Below are 16283 nucleotides of genomic sequence, written 5' to 3' on the forward strand. Positions count from 1 at the left end.
CTTTATAATGTTGGTGAAGATATAGGAAAGTGAGTTTTATACACTGTTCATGGTAAACTGGTAAAGTCTTTCTGGAAGGCAATTTGGTAATATCTAATTTAAAATGCTTATAACCACTGACACAGAAATTCCTTATTTAGGATCTAAATTTCTTAACGATTTGCTCAAAAACACACATGGCAATTGTTTACTGAAGCACTGTTTATAAAAGTAAAACAAAACGAAATACTTGCCCACAGTAGGGGAAAGGATAACTAAACTGTGATGTAATTATACAGTACCAGTAATATTACCAGGTTAAGATTAAAGTGATGTTGAAAAACCTTACAGAATAATGCATACATTACAGACAATAAAGAAAAAAAGAGATGCATTTTTATATACAAAGGTATGAGAATGCTGTACATAAAAAGAACTAGAAAGCTTTAGTAACTAGATACCCCTATGAAAGAGTGGGAAGGGTATGACAGAAACCCATGTTTTACTCTATATTTAGAGTTAAAATAAGTAACCTTACAAATACAGTAACTTGGATTAAAGAAGAGAGTGTATCAGTTTCTTCTTGCCAATGTAAGAAACTGCCATAAATTTAGTATCTTTAAAGAACAAAAATTCATTGCCTTACAGTTCTGAAGGGCAGAAGTCTGACCTGAGCCTCAGTGGTGAGTATCAGACTTGGCAGGGATGCACTGTCATCTGGAGGCTCTAGAGGAGAACCTTTCTTTTATCTTACTTTTTCCAGTTTCTAGAGGCTGCCTGCATTCCTTGGCTTATGCCTCTTTTTCTCCATGTTTTATTTTCTTGGTTATTTTTAAGATTTTCTTCTTCTAGCTTTTCGAAGTTGAATCTGATTTCCCTAGGTGTGACTTTATCTACACAGCTTAGGGTTTGCTGAGCTTCTGGAACCTACAAATTTATATCTTTTTTTTTTTTTTTTTTTTTTTTTGGTACCGAGGATCGAACTTGGGACGTTGAGCTTGGGAGACAGTGCTGGAACCACTGAGCTAAATCCCTGGCCCTACAAATTCACATCTTTCAAACATTTTAGAAAATGTATGGTCATATTTTTGAAATACTGTTTTTGCCCTGTTCTGTCTTCCCTCTTAAGACTATAATCATGTTAAAACTATTTGTGTTCCACATATCTCTCATGTATTGTGTAAGTTTTTGCATTTGTCTCCTCTGGGTTTCATTTTATTTTGCCTTGATTGATCTGTAAGGCAAATTACCAATCCTATATTCCATTATGTTCAATTTGCTATCAGTCTTAAGACTTGAGTACTTAATTTGTTAGAAGTATTTTTCAGTTCTAGAAAGTACATCTGATCTTTTGTTTTGTTTTGAGATGGAATCTTGGTATGTTGCCCAGGTTGACCTCAAACTCTTGGGCTCAAGCAATCTTCCTGCCTTATTAGCCTCTTCAGTAGTTAGGAGTATGAGCAGGTGACACTACACCTGGTTCTCAATTATTTTTTATAGATTTCAATTCATTGAAATCCATCTTTTCATCTACTTTTTTCAGTACCAGGGATTGAATTCAGGGCTTTGCACTAAGCTACATCCCAGTCTAATTTCTATTTTTTTGTTTTCATTTTGAGACAGGATCTCACTAAGTTGCCCAGGGTGGGCTTGAACTTGTGATCCTCCTGCCTCAGCCTCCCAGAGTGGTGGGATTACAGGTGTTTGCCACCATGCTCAGCTTTTCATCTACTCTGACAATATTTTTTTTCCCCTATTTTATTAAATATCAGGCCAGGGATTTAGCTCAGTGGTGCTGCTGCCTGCCTCACAAGCACAAGGTTCTGAGTTTAATCTCCAGTGCCAAAACCAAAATCAAAACAAATATCCTAATTGTAGTTATTTAAAAATCCTTGTCTATTAACCTCTATATGTGGACATCAGTTAGTCCATTTCCAATGTTTATTTTTCTCTGGATTACTGGTCATTTTATTTCTTTTTTATTTTTTGAGACAGGGTCTTACTATGTAGTTCAGGCTGACCTTGAACTCACTATGTAGCTCAGTCTGGCCTCAAATTTGCAGCGATCCTCCTGCCTCAGCCTCCCAAGTGCTGGGATTATAGGCATGCACCACCATGCCCAGCGATTACTAGTCATTTTAATGTACCTTTACACATCTAATAATTTTTTTTTTTTTTTGGTATTGGGGATCAAACTCGGGACCTCACGCTTGTGAGGCAGGTGGCGGAACCACTAAGCTAAATCCCTGGCCCCTACATTTAATAATTTTTAACTGTATTTTGACACTCCATATAGAACACACAATGAAGCTAGCTAATATCTTCCATCATGAAAGTGCCACATAAGGCTTTGGAGAGACATCAAGACACAAGCCATAACAGTGTATATACCACATTTTCTTTACCCATACATCTGTTGATGGGCATCTGGGTTGGTTACATATCTTGGCTATCGTGAATTGTCTGCAATAGACATGAGTATGCAGGTATCCTTATAGTATGCTGACTTTAAATATACTAAGAAGTGTTATAGCTAGATCAAATGGTAGCTCTATTTTCAGAGTTTCTTTTCTATTTTTAGTTTTTTAAGAAGCCTTCATACTGATTTCCATAGTGGCTGTACTAATTTACTTTCCCACCAGCAGTGTAGAAAGCACCCTCCTATCCTTGCCAGCAATTTTTTTTTTTAATTCTTGTTGAGAGTCATTTTGACTGGGGTGAGAAGGAATCTCAATGTAGTTTATTTGTTTGTTTTTTGGTTTTTTGAGACAGGGTTTCTGCTGTGTAGTTCAGACTGGCCTTGAACTCACTATGTAGCCCAGGCTGCCCTCAAACTCACAGAAATCCTCCTGCTTCGGTCTCCCAAGTGCTGGGATTATAAGTATGTGCCACCACACTTGGCCCTTCAATGTAGTTTTGATTTGCATTTCAACAGCCCTTTTTTGTTATGTTTATTTTTTATCTTGAGGCAGGGTCTCACTAAGTTGCCCAGGCTAAGCTCAAAACCTGTGATCTTCCTGACTCAGCCACACAGAATTCTCGGATTACAGATGTGTGCCACCACACCCAGAACAAATGCTCTTGTTTTATTTCTATACCTGTCAGTGTGCTAAAACTTCAAATGATTCTTGTTGATTTTCACATTTTTCTGTTTCACATACCAATTTATCTTGGGGAAGCTACCATTATCTAAAGTTTCATCAACAGTTTCCTGTCATTGTTAGGAAATTCTGTAAAGGAAATCCACAGATCCTCTAGCACTTTAGACATTATTTTTCAAACTGCAGATCATGACTCAGTGGGTCATGAAATTAATTTTACTGGTTCCTGATTAGCATTTTTTTTGGGGGGGGTATTGGGGATCGAACTCTGGTCCTTGCGCTTGCACAGCAGGCGGCGAAACCACTGAGCTAAATCCCTGGCCCCTGATTAGCATTTTTAAAATGAGATAAGTTGAAGGGAAAATATTAATGGCATTACATGTAATAAATATCTATACTTTCTTGCTTGGTGAACTTATCCTCTTTCACAGTTGTCAATGCCATGTACAACTCCCAAATTTGTTTCTCTAACCAAGGCTTTTCTCCTAAACTCCAGACTTATTTACACATCTCTATTTGGGTGTCTACCAAACGTATGAAACTCAGAAGCCCTAATCTTCCTTCCTAAAACAGCCCCATCTGCAACTCTGCCAGGTGATGGCAATATCTTCCTTCCACCTTCAGTTTTTATGGTTTAAAACCCTGTATAGTAGTTGCTTTTTACTTCTCACATTCGCTAACACCCCACATCCCACCTGTTGAGAAATGCTATTAAATCTACAGTACTTCACAATCCAATTGCTTCTTTCCATCTTCAGTAATACCACCTGGCCCAAGTTACTATTGTCTCATCTCTCACCTGAGTTAACACAATAACCCTAAAGTCCTCTTCACTTCCACTGCTCTCCATCCTCAACACAAGTTGGAGTAATCGTTTAAAACAGAGGTCAGCAAACCTCTATAAAGGGAAGAGTAAGTATTTAGTCTTTGTAAGCCAAGAAGCAAAATCAGGGCTATTATAGAGCTATTTATATGACAAAGACAAATTTCCAAAAAAATTTTTGACAAAATTCAAAATGTAACTATAATTTAGTACAATTTTTTGTAATACAGGTATATTAATGAGAAAAAAATAAAATCCTTTTTAAAGGGATGGATATTACTTGCTTAATTAGGGTCCAAAGTCAGTGCACTTTATTGTCAAATCAACTGCAAATGTTTATCTGTAAAAATCATTCTAAGCTGTGGGCCACACAAAAAACAAGTAGTGGCATGGGTCTACCCTGCAGGCTATCATTTGCTGACCATTTTACAATATAATCAGATCGAATCACTCTTCTCTCTTATCATTTAGTTTTCTATTATTGGTCGACAAATTACTAGAAATTTAAGAGTTTAAAACAACACCCACTTACAATCTTCACAGTTCCATAGGTCACAAGTCCAAGTGGGCTTGATTTAGGGTCTCATGAGGCCAAAGTCAAAGTGACTGCAAATGAGGAGGATCTGGGAAAGACTGTTCCCAAGCTTTCAAGTTACTGGCAGAGGCCAGCTCCTTGAGATTGCAGGCCTGAGGTCCCCATTTCCTTGCTGGTATGATCTATGCCAACTGCTTTCCTCCAGCCCCCATGCACACCCCATTACCTCTCTGATATTATTTCCTACTACTCTCCCTCTGGCTTACTCTGTTCATTCACACTAGCTTTCTTGCTGTTGCTTGAACCTGCCAGACACACTCCCACTTGGGATCAATGCGTAGAATGCTCTTCTCTCAGATATCTACTTTGTTAACTCCAGTATCTCCAAGTCCTTGCTCAAATTTCACTTTTTCAATGATTTCGCTATTAATACCACAGCCTGCACTCTTACTCTCAACATTGCCTATTTCTCCTACCCTGTTCTTTTTTTCTACTGTACTTACCTCTCACATATTATATACTTTACTTATGTTTACTGCCTGTCCTTCCTTGCTAGAATTAAACTCCTCAAAGGTAAGAATCTTTTCCTATTTTTTGTTCATGGATGTACTCTAAGCATCTAGCACAGTGGCTGACACAAAATAAGTGATCAAAAATTCACTGAATGAATGAAAATTTGGAGAGTCCACTTTCTCTTTTCTATATATGTATGAAGTACTATATTGTGATGTAAGATATACTTTTTTTTTTTTTTTGGTACCGAGGATTGAACTCGGGACCTTGTGCTTTTAAGGCAGGCAGTGGAACCACTGAGCTAAATCCCTGGCTCTAAGATGTATTTCTTACTGTATAAAAATATATAAAAAGTATAAAAATTCCTGGGGATGGACATATGATTTCTGTGATCCTTCTCAAATTTGAGCAGTTAATAATTTTTTTGGGCCGGGGATTTAGCTCAGTGGTTCCACTGCCTGCCTTGCAAGCGGAAGGACCCAAGTTCGATCCCTGGTTCCAAAAAAAAAGAAATTTTTTTTCTTGGTACTGGGGATTGAATCTGGGCCTCTGTACTGAGGTACCTCCCCAGGCCTTTTTTATTTTGAGAAAGGATCTTGATAAGTTGCTAAATTGCCCATGCTGGGCTCAAACTTGTGATCCTGCCTCAGCTTCTTGACTGTTATGATTATAGGACTGTTCCACCATGCCTAGCTGAGCATTTATGCATTTCTATGGACAATTAAAAAATCATCACTATATCCTTCGGGAAGTGGCAGGCTCACAATCTAGGCACTATAGCAAGGCACTAAATTACTGAAATATAATGTTGACACTGAAAAAGCAAAATAGTCATCCCTACCTGTTCTATAGTTGAAGTTTTTAAAAGTTGAAAAAAACCCCTGTAAAAACAGCAAGAACTGTTAAATGCCCCAGAATATAAAAATCTGTAGTTAACCTGTCCATCAAAAAGACACATTACAGGGCTGGGGATTTAGCCCAGGGGCACTGCAAGGTCCTGAGTTTGATCTCTGGTAACAAAAAAAAAAAAGGACATATTACATTACAGTAAATGACAAGAGAATGTTTTCTAGATGAAAATTTCTCCAGTAAAACCTTACATTCACTTACTGAAGAAATGAGGAAGAATGAAAAAAGATTTCGCTTAAAGTCTCTGTGGTAGAAATTGTGACCTGAGCCGACTTCGGAAGTAAAGACCACTTCTGAAGTACGTAGGATTTCCATTCATTCACAGGCAGATCCATGCTACTTTCAATCTAGGAAGTGAATAAAACAGGAATTCAGATTTCTACAGAAGAACAATTCCATAGAATCAAGATTTCATCCAAGCAAGCGTGAAGCAACAAAATCAATTCTTGTGGTCTTTTTCTATATTTGTTCACAAGCTTGAAGAAGGATCTATTTTGTCACCTCAATTCATCCAACATCCTTTTATTCAAGGCCCTGAGTTTGATCTCCGGTACCCCCCCGCATCTTTTCATTCAGAAATACTCATTAAAATCCTACTTTGTTCTAGGAATTATTAGGTGGTGATTACACAAAGATGAATCAGATTACTGTACATAGCTCCCACAAGTCCTTCTAGACCTCCATCTACTCTAGTTGCTCAAGTCATTCTAGATTTTTCTTTGTTGTTCACTCTAGCGATGAAGTTAAATATTTCTATCTCTTACGTAGTTCAGTTTTCTGCTTCAATACCCAGCTCACTCTTCCATTTCGAGTCTTAACCATCTCTTGGCATTCTTTCCAGTGCCATAACTAGTCTCCACATCCTCTCCTTCCAACCCATCCTCCACGCAGAGACAGACTTCAGTCCTCTGCCTTAAATCCATCAATGCTCCTCCTAGCCTATAGTAAAGTCTAGCACAAACTCAACATTCGCTCACTTTTTCTCTTCTTTCTCTGTATCCTACAATAGGAAGGTATACCCATTGCTATCCCCAGCTGGCCAAATTTCATCTCTTCAGTGTTTTTGCATAGGCCATTTGTCCTACCAGGAGCATTCTGACTCACTTGGAGTCCACCTGGCAAATTCCTGCACGTTTGCCTCAGTGATTTTCCATCTGTGATTCCATCACACGTGGGACCCCCATCGCATCTACCTTGAGTTCAGGCTCCTCACGTGGAGACTCCTCGTTAGGCTGTGCTCTCCTCTGACTGGGCCGCCCGTATCTACCGACAGGGATGACACTGAGTCAAACTCCCGGCCTGGAAAGGGTAGAAAGCCTGGAACGGGCAGAAGGCCTGCACCGGGCTACTGAGGGAACCAGGCCACTGCTTTGATTATATTTAGCAGCAGTGTTATCAGGAAACACCTCCGACCGTCCTCTGAGCTACTATTCTGTCCAAATGTCAAGGCCTCGGTGGGTATGATTCCCAGAGCGCGTAGAGAAGACTTCGGGAACTGGCAGCCCGCGCTCTCGGACACACCCGGGACCCACTTGGCGCGCAGCTCCGTTTGGCGCCCCGCCCCAAACCCCCCATCCCGCCACTAGGCCTCGAACCCGGTCTCGGCGAGTCACGTGAGCAACTCACCGCGCCTCGGCCAATAGGGTGGCTGCGAGGCACCTAGGCCCGCCCTCTTGCCTCGCGCACGTCAGGGGCAGGAGAGGCGCGCACAACTCCTCCAGCCAATCACGGTGCAGCCCGCTGGACCGCCCCCCCCCCCCCGGTAGTAAAGGTGGATCAGTTGAAGAGCTCCAACGCGGGAGTTGGACTGCGGAGCCATGGCTGGCCAGCTGAGCGAGGGAGCCATTGCGGTAAGGAGGCGCCTGGGAGCGGCCCGGGTGGCGGTGGCCCGGGGCCGTGAAAAGTCCGGAAGGGGGAGGGAGCCGGGGACGATGGGGAGAGAACACGGGAGGGGGAGATCGCTGGGGTCGTGGGGGAACAGCCGGGGTGAGGGTCTCTCTCCTATCATCACCCCCTTCTCAAGGATTCTTCTAGTCGTCTTTTACACGTATTTACGTTTCTCTTACTTAAGAATACAAAACAAAATAAACACTCTCCTCCCTCCCTCGGCCACTCTTGTCTCCTTCCCTTCCGGTCCACAAACTTTTCACTTGTCTGTTTTTAACTGTTTCATTTCCTTACCTCCAGTTAGCTCTTTAGTCCTCTGCAGTCGGAGATTCTCTTAATCACTATAGAAAGAACTCTGACTGAAGTTAACCAGTGGACTTCAAGTCGCTAAATCCGACAGACACTTCAGTTCTCAGTTTATCTGAATTCTCAGCAGTGTGTGGGCCTGTTGATCATCATTGCTGACCTTTCCCCTTATTTGGAGACTCGTCTGTATAAATTTTTGTTACTTCAAGGCTCTCTCTAGGCCCTCTCCCCACAAAGGCAATTTTCATTACTTTGTAGATGTTAGTCGTTCACTAATTTCTTTGTGCTGAGCCAATTTAGTCTAAAAGACAAGCTTCTTTCTATATATATCTTCAGCATATTCCAAAGCGAATCCTTTACCTTAATCTAGACCACTTGATGTCTGTAACTCAGTGAATAGCACCAGTATCTATTAAGTTACCATAGCCAGAAATTAAGGAATCATTCTTCCTACATTCTCCATCATTCTGGATGTCTACTCCTTCACCAGGCGAATTATATTTTATCTCCATATTGATCTTTTAAGTTCATCTACTTCTCTCCACATTGGCACCATTTCTTGCCTGACTACTCTCTCAACACTCTCTCCTCCAACCATTCCCATCTCAGCATATTCCCACTTGATCTCTCCTTCTCCAGCTTTTAAAAATCTAAATTTATAATATAGTGTATATTCTTGCCTTCCACCGGGCTCTTGATTGTTCTTTTTTCTTCTGCCCACTGCCTGGATTGTTCTTCATTCCTCCCTCCCTCAACTAGATAATATCCCCTATACCTGTAGCAGTGCTGGCAAGATTTAGGTGCCTAATAAAATGCTAGTTGCATTGAATGAATAAGGCAGTGAAAAGAAAAGGGCAAAGGTGAGTAGGAAAGAGAGGCAACTTGGGAGAAAACGAGAAGAGGAAGAACAATTGTCAGAGTCAAGTGACTCTTTGAAAAAATTAGGGATGTACAAATGCTGAAGCCTGGGAAGTGACTGCAAATTGTAGTACTCTTTAACTGTATAGCTGCTGCCTTGCACCTTTAAGACAAATTAGGAATGGTTCTTTATTCTTTTTTACAGTACTGAGGATTGAACCTAGGGCATTGAATGACATTCCCAGACCTTTTTTATTTATTATTTGGAGATAGGGTCTCACCAAGTTGGTAAATTGCCCAGCTGGGCTCAAAGTTGTGATCCTCCTGCCTTAGCCTTCCAGAATACTGGAATTACAAACATGCCCCATCATGCCTGGCCGGTTTTCCACTTTTTTTTATGTCTGCTTTTTTATATCATTTGTATGTGTATACAATACCAAATAATTACGTTCATCTTGATCATTAGTACTCTTAAGTCTTACAAAGAATATTCCTTGGATTATTTAAATAATTTGGTAAATTTTTCTTTATCTTCCATTTTAGAAACCTTTTTCTTCTTTTTTTGAGACAGGGTCTTTATAGTTCAGGCTGGCCTTGAACTCACTATGTAGCCCAGGCTGATCTCAAACTTGCAGCAATCCTCCTGCCTCAGTCTCCTGAGTGCTAGGATTACAGGCGTGTGTAGAAACCTATTTCTAGTGTTAAGTATTACTTGAGTTTTTTTCATTAATGGAATTTTCAAATGTGCTCGTGATGGAATGTGGAGAACCTTTGTTAACTTTGATTATCAGCTAAAGCAAGTATTATTTTTGTTCAAAAGATGAAAGCCCCAAAGAGTAAGCAAATAGCACACAAATGATGGTGTGGTTTTGAACAAAAGCTATCATTATGAGAGATTATACCTAGTGTTCCACTAAGCTGTGAGGGCTGTGTGGTAGCCAGGCATGGTCATGCAGACCTGTAATCCCAGTGCCAGGAGGCTGAGGCAAGAGGATTGCTTCGAGTTCAAGGCCAACCTGAACTACACTACATAGTGAGACCCTGTCAGAAAAAAACAGAAAGAAATAGAGTGGGTTTTTATTTGTTTTTGTTTATACTTTAAAATTTTTTATTAGTACATATTTACAGTACATATTGACTACATTCATTGTGGGGAGTTGGTACCTGTACAAAACATGGTCTGTATTTGAATTTTAAAATTTTATTGCAATAAATGACCCATTGCAAGGTGTGATTAAAAGATACAGTGAATGGTGCTGCCTAGTACCATCCAACAGATTTGGCAAGCTAGTAAAAACGAGGGCTGGGGATTTAGCTGAGTGGTTCCGCCACCTGCCTCGAAAGCACAAGGTCCTGAGTTCAATCCCCGGTACCAAAAAAACCCCCAAAAACACATTATGGTATGTCTCATTCACTGCATCTAGCACCATGAGACTTGTGGCTCCTCCCCAAATCAAAATGACCATGAAAGGTAATTGTTTTGAATAGATTCAGGACATCAAGACAGCTACATCAGTGCAACTAAAGACACTCATGAAAGGAAATTTCCAGAACACCTTCAAAAGGTGGCCAGAATGATGGGATAAGTATTTTGAAGTGAGGGGGGAGTATTTTGAGGGAGATTATTGGCAGTATCTTTTACTGTAATAAATTTTAAAAATTTAAACACTGGCTGTATATGTGTAATTTTTTGGTCCCGGGGATCGAACTGGCTATGTTTTTTTATTACACCTTGTATATCCCCTACCCAGCATTTATGTCTTAAGTAATTTAGTTATGGAAAGGGAAAGGGAACTAATGTTTTTCAACTTTTTTTTTTTTGGTACTGGGGATCAAACTCGCATCCTTGCGCTTGCAAGGCAGGCAGTGGAACCACTGAGCTAAATCCCCAGCCCTCAACTTTTATTTTTTAATTTTACTTTTTACAGTACTGGGAATTCAACTTAAGGCCTTTGGATTATCCCCATCCCTTTGAGACAGGGTCTTGCTGCTAAATTGCCCAGGCTGGACTTGAACTTGAGATAATCCTGCTTCAGTCTCCCAGAGAGCTAGGATTACAGGCACTTGCCACCAGCTAAACTTAGGCTTGCCCCCCCCTTTTTTTATTTTGAAACAGGGTCTCCCCTAAGTTGCCCAAGTGGGCTCAAACTTGTGATCCTCATGCCTTGGCCTCCCAGAGCCCTGGAATTATAGGTGTGTACCACTGCACCTTGCTGCTTTTTTTTTCTTCCCCATTTCTAATGTAGTGGGTACTTTAAAGTCAATACTTAAGTAAACCTGTAAGGTTTATATTATTAGTTCCTCCAATTTACAGTTAAAGATGTTAAAGTGCAGAGGGGTTAAATACAATAGTCATTTGGAAAATTTAAAGCAGTTTTAAGTGTGTCATACTATACGTCTGAGAATAAAAGAAATCTTACAATCTATATTCATGATAATATTTTATTTTATTTTTTGAGACAGGATCTCACTATGTAGTTCAGGCTGGCCTTGAATTTACAGTGATCCTCCTGCCTCAGCCTCCCAAGTGGTGGGATTACAGGCATGCACCACCATGCCTGGGTCATTTTTTTCCTTTTTACCTTTTTTTTCAGTGCCAGGAATCAAACTCAGGACCTTACATTTGTGAGACAGACATAGCACCACTGAGCTACATCCCCACCCCAAACATTTTAAATTAAAAAGAATAAAGTATATGGATGTGATTTGAAAAACAAATAGAACAGAAAAATGTTTAATGAAACTGCTGATCATCTGCCCCACCTTGCCCAGTTATATTCTCCAGAAATAACTATTTTTTTAAAAAACTACCTGCATTGAAGTTTTGTTTATAGATGTTAAATGTACCCTTTCAGTGTACAGTGCTTCCCTGTAACATACTACCCCATCTGAGGTATAGAATGTCTTCAGTACACATAATTTTATCTTCATTCTTCCCTGTGCCCTACCCATAACCCAAGGCTACCACTGAACTGGTTTCTATCATTACAGATCAGTTTTAAAACTTCATTTAAAAGGAATCAGCATGGCTTTTTCTTTTTTGAAGAAGGATCTTGCTTTGTGGACAGGCTGTCTTCAAACTCCTGGGCGATACTCCTGCCTCAGCCTCCCAAGTAGCTGGGACTACATATGCATACTAGCACCATGCTCAGCTTTTGATTTCTTCCAGGAAGATGTGTTTGTTTTTGATACCAAGGATTGAACTCAGGACTATGTGCTTGCGAGGCAGACACGGTGCCACTGAGTTAAATGCCTGGCCCTGTTTGGTTTTTTAGATCCATCCATGTTGTTTCAGGAGTTAACACATTATTATTTTTAATTTTTTAATTTTTTTCACATTTTTATTATTGAGTAGTATTTCATGGAGTATTGTAATACAGTTTGTTTATCCTTTTTAGGTTTGATCTTTTTGGTGCTGGGGATCGAACTCGGGTCCTTGTCACTTGCGCAGCAGGCGGCGAAACCACTGAGCTAAATCCCCAGCCCCAGTTTGTTTATTCTTGTTAGACATTTGTTCTGTTTTCAGTTTTAGCTACTGTAAATAAAAAGTTATGAACATTTATATACAAGTCTTTATAAATATTTATATTGCATCTAAACTATTAGTAATATATAAATATTAAATTATATGTATAAAGTAATATAGATAATTATAAATTAGTGTCTAGTGTATAAATATATATCTAATAGTACAATTGTTGGGTCATACAGTGACTGAATGCTTTTTGTGTGTGTAGTGGGGATCAAACCTCTACCATTGAACTATAATTCTCAGCCCTTGGCTATATCTTTTTTTTTTTCTTCTTTTTTTTTTTGGTACCAGGGATTGAACTCGGGACTTTGCGCTTGCAAGGCAGGTGGCCGAACCACTGCACTAAATCCCCGGCCCCCTTGGCTACATCTTTTGCTACATATAAATGTTACTTATATATTCTCTCAATCTGTGTCTTACCTTTTTAAATTTAATATCATCCCACTTGTTGATTCTTGGTGTTATTTCCTGTGCAACTTGGGTTCTGTTCAGAAAGTCCTTGCCTATGCCTCTGACTTAAAGAGTTTTTACCAATTTTAACTTCTAGCAGATTGTTTCTGTTTTAACATTTAGTTCTTTGATCCATTTTTATTTTAACCTAGTGCATGGTGAGAGATATGGGTCTAGATTCAGTCTTCTGCAAGTGGATAGCAGGTTTCCCAGCACTATTCATTAAAGAGTCTATCTGTCTGTCTTTCCTCCAGTGTATGATTTTGGCTGCTTTGTCCAAGATCAAATAGTTGAGTGTTTCTGCATTCTCTATCCTGCTCCATTGATCCTGTGTCTTTTTTTAGTACCATGCTGTTTTATCACCATAGCTTCATAGTATAACTTTGAAGCCCAGGATTGTGATGCCTCCTGCTCCCCATGATTGCCTTTGCTAGTCTGAGTCTCTTCTGGTTCCATATGAATTTTAGGATTGTTTTCTTCCGTCCAGTGAAGTATGCTATTGTAATTTTACTGGGATTGTATTAAATCTGTATGTCAATTTTGCAAGTATGGCCATTTTGACTATATTGATTCTACCTAACCAGAAATGGGATATCTTTCCATTTTCTGATCTTCTCTTCAATTTGCTTTTTTCAGAATACTTTAGTTTTCATTGTAGAAGTCTTTCACTTCTACACTTTCTACAAAAACCTAAGGGTTTTTTTTTTTATTGGTAGTGCATTAAGTTGATGTCTTACAAACATTGAGTCTTTCAAGCCATTAATATGATATATCTCTTAATTTGTTTAGATCTTTTGTTCATTCTTTTGTTTGTTTGTTCGTTCTTTTGTTCTTTCTTTTGATAGGCTCTCACTGTGTAGTTCAAGCTGGCCTCAAACTCATGGCAGTCCTCCTGCCTCAGCCTCCTGAATGCTGGGATTATAGGCATGTGCCACCATGCCCAGGCAGATTTCCTTCTCGTTTCATTTCTTTTTTAAAAAATTTTATTGTATTGGTGCATTTTAGGTATACATTATAATAACATTCATCATTGGAAATTTGCACCTTTAACACAATCTCTCTTGTTCTCATTTTTACCCCCTTCCCCTACCCTCCCTTCAACCCCTGCATCCCTCCCTATTTATAAAGACTTTGTTTCCCTTTTTTCATTTTCTCATATTCCATTCCCTTCTTTCCTTTCCCCCACCCCTCCCATTTCCCCTTCCCCTTTGCCCCTTTCTTCCTACTTCACATTATCTATTATACCTTTTAGTCCTTATTTACACTTTCAGTTTCTCACACTAGAGAAACTTCAGTATTTACACGTGTCCTATTTTCCTTTCATTTCTCTCAGAAGTGTAATGTAAGTTTTTGGTGTACAAGTCTTGTATTGTTATGTTTATCCCTAGGGCTTTGGTTTTTTCTTTTGTGTGATACTAGGCTTCATGCAGGCTACCTGAGTGTGCTGGGGTACATCTTCAGCCCTTTTTATATTTATTTTGAGAAAAGATCTTGCTCAGTTGCCTAGGCTGGCTTTGAACTTACGATCTTCCTGCCTCAGCCTCCTGAGTAGCTGGGACTACAGATGTGTATCATCACCATGCCTGAGTGGTATTTTACTTGTTTTTTTGGTACCGGGGATCGAACTCAGGACCTTGCACTTGCAAAGCAGGCGGTGGAACCACTGAGCTAAATCCCTGGCCCAAGGTATTTTACTTTTGATGGTATTTAAATGCCATTTTATAAAATTTCATTTTCCGGTTCTTATTGGTGGTACATAGAAATAGAAGTAAATTTTGCCTGTCAAACTTGTATTCTGCAAACTCACTAAATTGACTTACTAGTTTTGTACATTTCTTAGGATTTCCTATGTATGCAGTCATAACATTGGCATGTAAAGGCAGTTTTACATATTTCTTCTTTTCCAATCTTGATGCTTTTGTCTCTTTTCCTTGCCTGTAACATAGTTAGGACACCTAATATATTGAATGAAAGTAGTAGGAGCTATTATTTTTGCCTTGTTCCTGATCTTAAGGGTAAATCGTTGTCTTTTACCATTAAGTGCTAACTAGATTTTTTAAAGATGTCAGCTATCAGTTGAGGCTTTCTTCTTTGCCTAGTTGCTGAGGGTTTTTATAATGAATGAGTGTTGAATTTTGTCAAATGCTTTTTCTCCATCGATTGAGATTATAATGTTTTTCATCTTTATTCTGTTAATGTGACAGATTAGATTGATTTTTGGATTTTGAGTAAACTGCCTTCTTGGGATAAATCCCACTTGGTCAGGACATTATTTTATATGGTGCTAGACTTGGTTATTTGCTAATATTTCACTGAGGATTTTTGTACCTATGTTCATGAATGATATGCCTATGGTTTTTCTTCCTTAGAATGCCTTTGGTTTTTTTCTATCAGGGTAAACCTAAGAAAATGATCTGGGAAGTTTTTCCTTTTCTGTTTTTTGAAATGATTTATGTAATATTGAGGTGTGTGCTTTCTTAAGGTAGGTAGAAATCACCAATAAAGCCATCTCTTAAGATATTTAAAATTATAAATTTAATTTCTAATAGATATGGTGCTATCTAGATTTTCACCCTTTTTTGTATTTGTTTTGATAATTTCTGTTGTTCTAGGGATTTTTCTATTTTAAGTTGTTTCTAATATTCCTGTATTATCTTTTTAATCTTTATATAGGATTTACAGGGATGCCTTCATTTTCATTCCAGATACTGAAAATATGTTTTCTTCACTAGGTAGGCCAAGGATTGATCAACTTGATTGATCTTTTCAAAGAACTAGATTTTGGTTTGATTTCTTTTTCTTGGTTCAGTTTTTTTTTTTCTATTGTTTATCCAGTTCCTATTTAATAATTGATTTTTGCTCTTTTTATTTGGGTTTAATGTATTCTTTTTCTGGCTTTTCAGTGAAAGTTTTCTGGTGAAAGTTTAGATCATTGACATTAGATACTTTTTCTTTTCTAATAGGAGCATTTAAAGCATTACTCTTGCTACATCCTACAAATCTGCTTTTGTTTGCTTGTTTTGAGATGGAGTTTTGCTATGTTGCCCAGGCTGCTCTTGTCTCCAAATACCTGGGATTACAGGTGTGTGCCACCACTACTGGCTCTTTACAGTTTTATTTTATTTTAGTTTTAGTTTTGGTTTTGGGGTTTTTTTGAGCTAGGGTCTTGTTAAGTAGTTCTGGCTGGCCTTGAATTCACTATGTAGCCCAGGCTGGCTTGGAACTTCCTGCAATACTCCTGCCTCAGCCTCCTTAGTGCTGGAATTATAGGCTAGAGCCACCACACCCAGCCATGCTGCAACTTTAGATAGATTGTATTTTCACTTTCATTCAGTTAATAATACTTTTGAGGAAGGCATTTCTTACAGTCTCCCTGGGTATATGTATTTC

At 39.0% G+C, this 16283-nt stretch overlaps 2 protein-coding genes across 6 annotated transcripts in view; one reads left to right on the forward strand and one right to left on the reverse strand.

Moving 5' to 3' along the window:
- The window catches only part of Smyd4 (SET and MYND domain containing 4), a 48921-nt gene extending 41469 nt beyond the window's left edge, over positions 1–7452 (reverse strand). For 2 of the 4 annotated variants that reach the window (XM_004857148.3, XM_021238179.2), the window contains exons 1-2: positions 7054–7452; positions 6062–6207 (exon numbers count right to left, since the gene is read on the reverse strand). In XM_004857148.3, the coding sequence (XP_004857205.1) occupies positions 6062–6195 (134 nt within the window). In that variant the 5' untranslated portion in view covers positions 6196–6207; positions 7054–7452. The remainder of the gene's footprint in view (positions 1–6061; positions 6208–7053) is intronic. The other 2 variants (XM_087191594.1, XM_087191596.1) reach the window with 2 other exon arrangements.
- Positions 7453–7560: 108 nt separating this feature from the next.
- Rpa1 (replication protein A1) overlaps positions 7561–16283 on the forward strand; it is a 58892-nt gene continuing 50169 nt past the window's right edge. For both annotated transcript variants that reach the window (XM_004857149.4, XM_021238213.2), the window contains exon 1: positions 7561–7710. In XM_004857149.4, the coding sequence (XP_004857206.1) occupies positions 7678–7710 (33 nt within the window). In that variant the 5' untranslated portion in view covers positions 7561–7677. The remainder of the gene's footprint in view (positions 7711–16283) is intronic.

This window comes from Heterocephalus glaber, unplaced genomic scaffold (genome assembly GCF_053883595.1).
Source record: "Heterocephalus glaber isolate CG9 unplaced genomic scaffold, H.glaber_assembly_v1.0 deba00001564, whole genome shotgun sequence".
Taxonomy (NCBI): Eukaryota; Metazoa; Chordata; class Mammalia; order Rodentia; family Bathyergidae; genus Heterocephalus; species Heterocephalus glaber.